General features: G+C 37.5%; 1 protein-coding gene across 2 annotated transcripts in view; it reads left to right on the top strand.

Moving 5' to 3' along the window:
- Positions 1–11,935, top strand: part of LOC149798869 (uncharacterized) — a 38,805-nt gene extending 26,870 nt beyond the window's left edge. For both annotated transcript variants that reach the window (XM_089957784.1, XM_089957783.1), the window contains 5 exons: positions 1,148–2,912; positions 3,289–4,272; positions 7,615–7,706; positions 10,292–10,381; positions 10,988–11,935. In XM_089957784.1, the coding sequence (XP_089813910.1) occupies positions 1,148–2,912; positions 3,289–4,272; positions 7,615–7,706; positions 10,292–10,381; positions 10,988–11,347 (3,291 nt within the window). In that variant the 3' untranslated portion in view covers positions 11,348–11,935. The remainder of the gene's footprint in view (positions 1–1,147; positions 2,913–3,288; positions 4,273–7,614; positions 7,707–10,291; positions 10,382–10,987) is intronic.
- The last annotated feature ends 625 nt before the right edge of the window (positions 11,936–12,560 follow it).

Raw genomic sequence — 12,560 nt, 5'->3', positions numbered from 1 at the left:
AAAGGCTAGCACTTTTGACGACTTGGCCATCCAGGACCTGACCAAAAATAAAATAATTCTGGCGACAGTGGTAAGACATGTAATGTCATATCGTTGGAATTCTTCTGGAGAAGCCTAAATCTGATGGTATGGTTTGTATGAACATCAGTTCATTCAGCTGGCAGAAATGGATGGGGGGGGGGACACCTGTTGCTTCACTTGACAATGGTAAGTGACAACTGGAGCCCAGAGGAGAAAGCACTTCATATAGACCTTTTAAAAATGAAGGCTGTAATGAAAGCCAATCATTGCTGCAGTGATCGCCTGTGTGGGAAATTGATCTTGGTAATGTAATAGTTGCTGACCACCTCAGTTTGGGGTGGGGGGAGGATGACCAAATAGTCCAATATAAGTATCTTGGTCAAGGAGGTTTTTATGCTGGTGTTTCTTGCACAGGATCTAGTCTAGATAAGACACATTCTGGGCAAACTGAATGTTTTGGTCAATTCTTTCTCAGGAAGAGGTCAGATGTTGCCAGTCAATAGATCACTTTAGCTGTAACTCCTTCAGTTTATTTATGCACTTTGGGGACAAGCTGCTAACCTTTTTCTCTCCAGTCCCATATCCAGAGGCTTGAGCCATGGATTCTCTAGCAGTCAGCTGCAATGGGATTAGGGCCTACAATTTCCCTTCACCTGTTCTGATTCAGAGTTATTCAGAAAATCAGGAACTAGACTTGCAAAGTTATTCTGGTAACCTCTCTCAGATGAACAAGTCATAGACAACTTATGGGAGAATGATATTTTCAGTCTTATGATAGATCTTCTCAGAGAAATCCCATTACAATTCAGAGATTTAATAGAAACTATTAGCTGTTATGCATGGTCAACCTTTAGATCTATCATGCAGAGACCATGTTAGTGTGATCAGGTATGTATTCTTGGAGAAACATATTTAACTAAATAAAATGATCTTTCATTTGGAATGCAATACATGTATGTTGGTTCTGGAAGCCATGTAATATGACTACACTAGTATTGATTATATTCATTTGAATCTTCTCTTGCTAATTTCTGTGTAAAGCAGAGAAAATACTGAGGTTATGCTCTGCTGTTTTCTTAGTCCCACTGACAGTACATTAGTATTAAGCTTTGCTTTTTCATTTCAGAGATCTAGTATAGCATCTCTTTATAATATAGTCCCTGTGGAAGGGGAGAAGGAAGGCAATGAGGAGGAAGGAGACAGGGAGGCAGATGTGATGGAGGAGGTGGTCCCTGTGGAATGGGAGAAGGAAGATGAGGAGGAAGGAGACAAAGTAGATGATCTGAATGAGAATATGGTCCCAGAGGAAGTGGAGAAGATAGTCACAGAGGAGGAAGGAGACAATGTGGATGATCTGAATGAGGATAAAGTCCTTGAGGAAGGAGATTATGAAGGCAAGGAGGAGGAGGAAGGAAACAGGAAGGCAGATGTGATAGAGGATATAGTCCCAGTGGAATGGGAGAAGGAAAATGAGGAAGAAGGAGACAAAGTGGAGGATTTAAATGAGGATGTGGCCCCTGTGGAAGGGGAGAAGGAAGGAATGGAGGAAGGAGACAGGGAAGAGGCTGTGAAGGAATATGTGGTCCCTGTGGAATGGGAAATGGAAGGCAAGGAAGAGGAAGGAGACAGGGAGGAAGATGTGAAGGAAGATATTCTCCCTGTGGAATGGGAGAAGGAAGATGAGAATGAAGAAGGAGACAAGGTGGAGGATCAAAATAAGGATATGGTCCCTAAAGAAGAGGAGACAGAAGGCATAAAAGAAGAAGACAGGGAGGAGAATGTGAAAAATGACATTGTCACTTTGGAAGAGGAGAAGAATGGCAAGGAGGAGGAAAGACACAGGGAGGAAGTTATGAGGGAGGATATTGTCTTTGTGGAAGGGGAGTATGTAGGTGATAAGGAGAAAGGAGACAAGGTGGATTGTCTGAATGAAGATATAGTCCCTGTGGAAGGGGAGAAAGAAGGCAAGAAGGAGGAAGGAGACAGGAAGGAGGATGTGATAGAGGATATGGTCCCTGTGGAATGGGAGAAGGAAGATGAGGAAGAAGGAGACAAAGTAGATGATCTGAATGAAGATATGGTCCCTAAGGAAGGGGAGAAGGAAGGCAAGAATGAAGGAGACAGGAGGGAGGAGAATGTGAAAGTGGATATTGTCCCTTTGAAAGGGGACTATGAAAGCAAGGAGGAGGAAGGAGACAAAGTGGAGGATTTAAATGAGGATGTGGTCCCTGTGGAAGGGGAGAAGGAAGGCATGGAGGAAGGAGACAGGGAGGAGAATGTGAAAGTGGATATAGTCCCTTTGGAAGGGGAGCATGAAAGCAAGGAGGAGGAAGGAGACATGGATGAGGATGTGATGGAGGATATGGTCCCTGTGGAATGGGAGAAGGAAGGTGAGGAGGAGAAAGGAGACATGGAAGAAATCAGGGAGGATATTGTCCCAGTTGTACTGGAGTATGTAGGTGAGGAGGAGAAAGGAAATAGGGAGGAAGATATGAGGGAGGATCTGGTTCCTGTGGAAGGTGAGAGGGAAGTTGAGGAGGAGGAAGGACACATGGGGGAGGATGTGAAGGAGCAAATGGTCCCAGCAGAAAGGAAGAAGGAAGGCAAAGAGGAAGGAGACAGGGATGAGGATGTGAAAGAGGATATTGTCCCTATGGAAGTTGAGAGGGAATATGAGGAGGAGGAAGTAGACTGGGAGGAATATATGAGGGAGGATATTGTCCATGTGGAAGGGGAGTATGAAGGCAAGGAGGAGCAAGGAGACATGGATGAGGATGTGAAGGAGGATATGGTCCCTCGGGAATGGGAGAAGTTAGGCAAGGAGGAGGAAGGAAACATGGAGGAAGATATGGAGGATACCAAAGATATGAAGGAAGAAAAATCATCATCTGGTGAGTAGAGAATGCCATAGAGTGCCAGATAACATGGAAATGCTATTATATGTGGGTAGAAAATGTCACAGAGTGCCAAGTAACTTGGCAATGCTTTTATCTGTGGGAAGAGAATGTCATAGAGTGCCAGATAACTTGGAAATGGTTTTATCTGTGGGTAGAGGATGTCATAGAGTGCCAAGTAACTTGGAAATGCTTTTATTTTTACCTAACTTTAGTGCATTCTCCCTTTCTTTTCGCCAATGTTATCATGTTTTGTCATCATAAAAATGTGTAATTTTCATGTTAAATGCTTGTTTTACTGTTGTATGATGCATCACTTCATGGTTTGCAGGCAATATTTGTATCATGTTTTCATTATTCTGTATCTGAACAGATGCTGATATAGAAGATAACTTGGAGAGGGACATAAACAAGTATAGCCATTCTCTTGAAGCTTCCATGACCAGTGATTCTGGATCGGTTAGCAGTGCAGAAAATGGTGTGGAACCATCCCAAAGTCCTGTCCACATTTCACCTCACATCAACTTATCTGCACTAGCTGAAAATACACCAACAAAAGATGCAAGTGTAATCTACAACTTGATTCCCAGTGGTGTTGCAGTATGGGAGACAGAGGATACTGATGGGTCAAGCAAGGAGAGTCATGTTGCTAATGGAGAGATGCATAAATCAAAAGTTACTGTACATGTAGAATATATGAATGGACCAATTGCCAATGGTTATCTTGGAAGTGGCGATACAAGCTCCAAGGAGCCACTGGAACTGGAGGCAGCTGCCAGCAGCATTCTGTTGTCTTCTTCTAGTTACAAACATTTAGGTACTGGGGAACAGGTCATTTCAGATGTTACATCTGGAACTAACACCTCAAGTGTCAGTGAGACTGGTTCTTCAGGTTTTTCACAAGACTTGTCTCAGAATATGCTGTACCATTCCAGTGAAGAGTCTGAGAAAGTTAAAGATTTAGATGTACCAGTCAACTCTAGTCAGTCCAATGTTTCAGATGATACAGGAATATCTACACAAGGAACTGGAAGTATGGACTCAGCCACTGTAGGAAACAATGAAATTCCACTTAAAGCTGGAAATGATGAAGATATATCTACTTCATTCAATGTGCAGTACATGAAACCATCAGAGTTTGAGGATCCACAGCCAGTAAGGTCACGTAAAGAGATCTGGAGAGAGGGGCAGAGAAAATCTATCTCAACTCTAGCACCAAGATATCACTCAACTTCCAGTGAATATTCACTTGAGTCTTGTCTCAATCTGTTCACTTCTCCAGAAGTTTTGACTGGAAACAATAAGTTTGGCTGCAAGAATTGCACAGAGCTTAAGAAGAAGTTAAATCCTAATGCAGGTAAGTGTTCTTCTCCCACCTACCATGAGATTTTGTCTTCTTTTCTTTTATTTCCCATCTCCACCTTTTTTAAATAAATGTACTTGTTTTATCCTTACCCCATCCCCAGTTTTTCATATTCAGAGTTGTTTACAAATGTTTATTGTATTAGAGATCCAGAGGAGTGTCCATTACCCATTTCTCCTTCTAACTGAACTCTTTCACACCAGTTGAAGATGGATTGGTTGAATGCTTTGGAAGGCTGATTGAGTAGGTGACAGTGATGGTATGAGATCCTGGATGCAACCTTTTAAAATAGGTGGGGATGGTGTCATAGGTTACATTCTCAGAGGTAGTATTCACTTTGCCTTGTAACTTAAACTTCATGTACACCACTTCATTGAGGGTGATGTATTCTGGTACGATGTTGGTATGGAGTTTCAGGGGGATCATTAAATGACACTGAAGGATTAAAACCTTGAATGTCACCCAGGTAGGTGGGGTGGGAGTGGGTGGTAGTTGGAAGGGTGTGTAAAAAAGTTCAGAAATTTGGACATTTTTGATAGCTTTCATCTTTGTTGTAAGTTTTGAAAAAGAACATGGGACTTTGTGATCATGACCTGTCTGTGGTGTCCATATACATACATAAAATCACTTCATGTTTTCTTAACTCAGTAACTTAGAGACATGATATTTGTCAGAGATAGTGGTCTGATACTTATGGGATATGAAGACTTGATAACCATGGGATGTAGAGACCTGATACCTGTGAGATATGGAGACTTGATACCCATGGGATGGGATAGAAGGACCTGATACATATGCAGTATAGATACCTGATACATATGGGATATAGAGACCTGATATGTATGGGATATAGAGACCTGATACATGTGTGATATAGAGACCTCATACATATGGGATATAGAAACCTGATACATATGAGATACAGAAACCTGATACCCAAGGAATATAGAGACTCAATACCCATGGGATATAGAGACTTGATACCCATGGGATATAGAGACCTGATATGTATGGGATATAGAGACCTGATACATGTGTGATATAGAGACCTCATACATATGGGATATAGAAACCTGATACATATGAGATACAGAAACCTGATACCCAAGGGATATAGAGACTCAATACCCATGGGATATAGAGACTTGATACCCATGGGATATAGAGACCTGATACCCATGGGATATAGAGACTTGATGCCCACAGGATATAGAGACAAGATATCCATGGGATATAGAGACTTGATACACATGGGATATAGAGACTTGATACCCATGGGATATAGAGACTTGATGCCCACAGGATATAGAGACCTGATACCCATGGGATATAGAGACTTGATACCCATGGGATATAGAGATTTGATACCCATGGGATATAGAGACTTGATACCCATGGAATATAGAGACCTGATGCCCATGGGATATAGAGACTTGATACCCATGGGATATAGGGACTTGATGCCCATGGGATATAGAGACTTGTTACCCATGGGATATAGAGACCTGATACCCATGGGATATAGAGACTTGATACCCATGCAGTGTATGAAACTTGCCAAAAGATCCTGCAATCCCACAGGACCAGTAACCTGAAAATACTAATGGTCCTTTCAGTAAGTAACTGCATGGTCCTTCATTTCATCAGACAGTGTAGTCACTGACTCAATGGTAAATTCAGGTAGGCATGAATATTAGCCTTTAGTAAGGACCTTTATATAATGAAACATGGAGTATGATGAAAAACACAGAATATTGATATCGTATATAAAATGTATTACATTTTATTAAATTAGTACAACATGGCCACTATTTACTGTCCAGGATGATGATGCTCACTATCCAACTGATGTAGGTCAATACACAAGTTATTTAGAGTCATCAGAATTTGACCATTGATGGCCAGTCTGAATATAGTCCGAATAAAAAGCAGGATCCTCTTTTATTGACTTGTCATTGGGGACATTTATCAGAACTAGACCCATCCTTTTAATGTACAGCTGCCCATGAAATTGGGTCTGCGGAAAGCTATGTTTCAGCAGTATATTGCAGGAAGAGGAACTGTATTAAATGCATCCAATTCTGTAGACTGCAGCTTATGGTTTGTTTAACTCAGCATCTTGAATGATATCTGTGTTTGTAGTTAACATCATTGCCTTGAAATGTAGATAAATTTATCTAATTCAGACATCATCTGCATCATCTAATTTTCTTGAAACTAATTTACATTGTTATTTCATAATATTATGTTTGTGATATAATTTGTCTGATAAGAGGCCATGTTATTTTACCTGTGGCATACAATGGCTCCCATAACTGGATAGTCCTGAGCAGTAAATGAACATTTCTGTAATTCCAGCAGCAACATGGCTGATTACATGTACACAGACCATTCTGTTTTAGGATACATTAAACAAAAAGTGTTTTTCTGTGTGTTAATACAAATGGTGTTGAAATCATTCATGTGCAAAACACAACTGGTAATTTTAGCTACATTCAGAGAGACTTGCAGGAAACTTCATTGAGCTACAGTCTCAGATATCATTCGCGATCTTGAGGTAAACAAACCATAATATTATTGTGGATTCAACATGCATTCTGTTTACATATTCCGTGTGAATTATGTTACTCAACTATCGTTTTCATTTCACAGTGTTCTGTTACTTTTGAATATTTTTTTCCCCTTTGTTTTTATTTGGTCTTTTGGCCTCTGTCAGCATCAAGGCATACCTTAACATGTTCACATAGCGAATTAAAAGTAGTAAGGTGTCATGAAACATCACATAGATGCAGAAGAGACTTTATTTGGAGTTATAAGCATCTAGCAAACATAGATTAAACACGAGTTATTTATTTTCTCATATCACCAAGATTCATGAGTGGTCCTCAAAAACAATTCACTGTTATTTATTTTTCACTTGGTATGCCTAAACGTTTCAACAGACAGACTGGCTGCTCATTGTTTGCACCAATATGCTGTGAAATTGGCTGGCATTGGACCAGCGGGCAGGCAACAACATTGTGTGTTGTACCCATGGGGTATATTTGGAAATGTTTGTAGATGTGCACCATATTCCAGTAATTTTAAACTCTCCACCATGATGAAAGGGCAGATGTATAGGGGGTTGAAATGAATACAAATTCCATGCTTGTGTTGTCAGGAAAGTGTTGTAAATAATTTGAATATCATGAGGATTACCATTGCATGCAGACATGCTGCTCTTGCTTCCTACTACATGCTAACTTTTCCCAAAACTATATGCCATTTTTTAAAAGAATTAATTTAATTAGATTATTCAAAATTGGATCAAAGACGTTTTTAATTTTCTTTATACAGAGATAAAAACAGTCTACTCTGATGCCAGCAAGAAGTACCTAATAATCCAGCCACCAGCTGTACTGACCCTGCATTTGAAACGCTTTGAACAGGTAGGTTGCTGACTCTAAAAGGCAGTGGAGATATTTTAAAATCCTTTGTCTATTCATCATTCTATCACATGCTTTTGGCAGAACCTGAATGTCCATGCATCTGTCCATTAACTTTTCTTTTTTCACATGATGGCTTAAGTTATGCAGCACCTACCTGTGTAAGTTAACAGGAAAGTTTTTCTTGATGAAGAAAGAATAATATTGGTTTTGGGGTAAAATGTCAACAAATCCAGGTCACAGGATGAAAGAAAAGAAGTTGTTTCTTCATTAATAATAGTTTTATATCACAGACCTGGTGCAGACTTTGTGAATGGCTTGTATTTGGGGTTTGGAAAAAAGCCTTATCATCTTAACATCAAAAGGCTACAAAAGAAGAAAAATGGCTTATGTATAATAATGTCAGTTCTACATTGCAGACTTCTTCCAAAGTTTGTGGATGGTTTGCACTTGGGTTAAGATTAGAAGAAATTAGTACATGTATTTTCTGCATGTGAGGTGATTAAAGTTGGTAAACCTTGTTCTTATTTTGAGGTAGTTTGTGACATTCCTGTTGTGTGGTGAGAGGCCCAGTATGTGTAAATCAATTCTATATGAATTGTGTTGTGTCAATTTCACTTAAGACTCAGACAGTAGTGTATCACACGTTAGACTTAGACTATAGTGCATCACATGTGTGACTCAAACAGTTGTGTATCATCTGAGACTCAGACAAAAGTGTATTACACTTGAGACTCAGACAATATTATATCACATCTGAGACTCAGACAATAGCATATCACACTTGAGACTCAGACAATAGTGTATCAAACTTGAGACTCAGACAATTATGTACCACATGTGAGACTCAGACAATAATGTATTATATATGAGATTCAGATAATAGTGTATCACACTTGAGACTCATATAATAGTGTATCACACTTGAGACTCGGTAGTGTTTCACACTTGAGACTGAGACAATAGTGTATCATATGTGAGATATGGGCAGTGGTGTATCACATGTGAGACTGAGACAGTAGTGTTTCACACTTGAGACTGAGACAATAGTGTCTCACATGTGAGATCGAGACAATAGTGAATCACACTTAAGACTCAGACAATTGTGTATCACATGTGAGACTCAGACAGTGTATCACATTTGAGACTCAGACAATACTGTATAACACTTAAGACTCAGAAAATGGTGTATCACATGTGAGACTCAGCCAATTGTGCATCACATTTGAGACTCAGTAGTGTATCACATTTGAGACTCATAGTTTATCACACTTGAGACTCAGATAATAGTGTATAATATTTGAGATTCAGACATTAGTTTATCAGACAGTAGTGTATCACACTTGAGAGTCAGACTCTGACAATAGTGTATCACATGTGAGACTCAGAAAATAGTGTATCACACTTGAGATTCAGGCAGTAGTTTATCACACTTGAGACTCAGATAATAGTGTATCACACTTGAGATTATGAGAATAGTGTAACACACATGAGACTTAGACAATAATGTATCACATCTGAGATTCAGGCAGTAGTTTATCACACTTGAGACAGACAATAGTGTATCACATTTAAGACTCAGACAATCGTGTATCACACTTAAAACTCAGACAATAGTGTATCACATGTGAGACTCAGACAGTAGTTTATCACACTTGAGACTCAGACAATAGTGTATAACACTTGAGACTCAGTAGTTTATCACACTTGAGATTCAGGCAGTAGTTTTATCACACTTGAGACTCGGATAATATTGTGTCACACTTGAGATTCCAATAACAGTGTAACACATATGGAACTTAGACAATAATGTATCACACTTGAGACTCGGATAATAGTGTATCACACTTGAGATTCATGCAGTAGTTTATCACACTTGAGACTCGGATAATAGTGTATCACACTTGAGATGATGAGAATAGTGTAACACACATGGGACTTAGACAAAAATGTATCACACTTGAGATTCCAATAATAGTGTAACACACATGGAACTTAGACAATAGTGTATCACACTTGAGATTCTAATAATAGTGTAACACACATGGGACTTAGACAACAGTGTATCACACTTGAAATTCCAACAATAGTGTAACACACATGGGACATAGACAATAATGTATCACACTTGAGATTCTAATAATAGTGTAACACACATGGGACTTAGACAAAAATGTATCACACTTGAGATGATGAGAATAGTGTAACACACATGGGACTTAGACAATAATGTATCACACTTGAGATTCAAATTATCAATACAGCTTAGTATTATTAGAGGGGGGTATTTGCTGACTCAGCGATATCTAAGTTGATTGAATATGCATTCTATTTCTTCAGAAATTCAGTTTGTGTATTGCCAGTGAGAAAATGACTAATTTAAATACTCTGCAGTTTACTGATTTGCCACGAATTTATTGGTGCTAAAATATTGTGTTTATCAAAATATATACATTAGTGCTGGGCTCGTGGATCTGGCAGCATCAGCTTATTAGTTAAACAAAAATAAAGGCAAGACATTGTGCTCAGCAGAGGTCTTGTTTATTTGGCAGTTTCTAAGCAATACCTGTATCATTTTGTGATTGTAGCTTGAAATCAAGAACTTCAGCAAGCTGGACTGCCATGTGGATTTTCCTATTGTCCTGGATCTGGCTCCATATTGTAGTGCTCTTTGCCAGGTAAGTAGGGGGTTGTGGCTTTTTATGTCCTCACTGCAAGTATGGCAGAGGCATTTTAAAATGTTCATTTATACACATTCTCACACATTCTTTTTATGCTAGTAACCAGTTAACATGTTGAAGTAAAAACCAGTTGATGTGGATTTGTGTGCATATTTATGTGAGATGTTTAACAATTTGAGCCACTTAAATAACTGTTGCATTATTTGAATCAATTATTTGAATTTGATACATAGACATTCTGGTCAAAACCTTTGCCTGGGTTTACCAATATGACTTGACCTAGGCAAATGCTGTACATTTTTGTTTCACATGTATAAATATGGAAGATTATTGGAATCTCTTTTACAGATGAAAGCGAGACAAGGAAATCCCAGCTGAAGGTTTATATATTATTTGGCTTTTGAGAGGTTTTGCCTAGCAGAGCACAAATGATGTAACTCAGCAGAATTCTTTTTTTCTGAAAGATGTCACTCATATGAAATACATATAAACATAGAAAAAAATCTTTTCTCTTTCCTTGATTTGTTCATTTATAGCTTCATAAATTCTTGTAACCTTCAATTTTAAAAGTAGGATTTCAGCTCTGGCTGTGTCTTCTTGCAGAATGTAAAACCAGGCCAGAAGAAAATCTTGTATTCTCTTTACGGTGTGGTTGAACACGAAGGAGGTTTGAAGGGTGGCCACTACACAGCATATGTTAAAGTCCGGCCCAGTATCAACTCCCTGACCAACTTCCTCAATACTAATCAGGTTTCTGTTAAGGAATACCTCGACCAGTACACAGAGAATGTCCTCCAAATGGGTGATAAGATGGTAGAAGAGATGGAAGAAGATAATGTTAGTGAGATCATGGTACCACCAGGCCAGTGGTTCCACATCAGTGATGACCATGTTGGCAAAGTAACAGAAGCCACTGTCAAACATGCACAGGCATATATGTTATTTTATGAAAGAATATATTAGAGATTCAATTGAATTTAGTTGATTGTTGATGATAGAATGTTTTAGTTTAGTTTAATAATGAAGTATTATAATTTTGCTTATTTTATTCATGTGATTTTATGGAATAAAGAAAATTATAGTTGTTAAGAAAGAATTTTTTATGCATGTGCTGTATTGTGTATAAGCATCACATTTTATCTCAGGAACAAAGAAATTACAGTAAAATCAGGATAACAGGTACCTATGTAAAAATAAGCCTAGAAAAATATATGTACATATATGCCTTTTTATATCTGTAGCAAATATAAGTATATATGTAATATATGAAAATAAGTAATCTCATTTCTTTGAAATTCCTTCTTGTCTAATAGAGAAAAAGTATCCATTTTTTTAAATAACTGGATATTGTTCTTTGTTGAAATATTTCATGAAAAGACCTGAAGTTTCATTTTATATGTTAAAAACATCAGCAGTCTGTTCTTTATACTTTGGAGATTTGTCCTGATAAGTGTATTTGGCTTTCATTAATGTAAATGACAAGTATTTACATGTACCTTTATTGTATTTTACAGTATTTGATTTATTTACTTTAAAGGAAGGACAATTCCTTATAGCACATCTTTATATTGGGTCTTGATTATATATATATATATATATATATATATATATATATATATATATATATATATATATATATATATATATATATATAATTACTCAAACAACCAGTCGATTTAGGATTTGATCAACAACATCAGTTACTCAATCAGTACATGTACTTATATACAGAGTTTAAAATCCAGATTAAGTTGAGATCGTCAGGTTGATGCATTTTGCATTAAAAATAGACTTAAGCTTCATTAAGATGGATTCATTTATGTTGCAGTAATGTGTTAAAAATGCAGTTAAAACCAACAAAAACAAATAATAATAATAATAATATGTCAAAATTAATTGCTAAGTGTAAATATCAAAACTTTAGGAATAATTTTATCTCCAAATCTTTCCCTAACAATAAATGCCTAATGGAAATAAACATACAACTTTCACAGATTTTAAAAATAAACATACAGTCATCACAGATTTTAAAAATAAGTACATACAACTTTCCATGATTCTATGTATTTAAAAGTCTATGCTTTTAATAATATAATTCAGTGTGTTTAAAAGTCTATGCTTTCAATAATTCTGTGTATTTTAAACTCTGTGCTTTTAATAATTCTTTGTATTTAAT

The sequence above is a fragment of the Sinohyriopsis cumingii genome, chromosome 5 (assembly GCF_028554795.1).
Source record: "Sinohyriopsis cumingii isolate HCF-2022 chromosome 5, ASM2855479v2, whole genome shotgun sequence".
Classification (NCBI taxonomy): domain Eukaryota; kingdom Metazoa; phylum Mollusca; class Bivalvia; order Unionida; family Unionidae; genus Sinohyriopsis; species Sinohyriopsis cumingii.
This window is presented reverse-complemented; position numbering and strand designations above follow the sequence as displayed.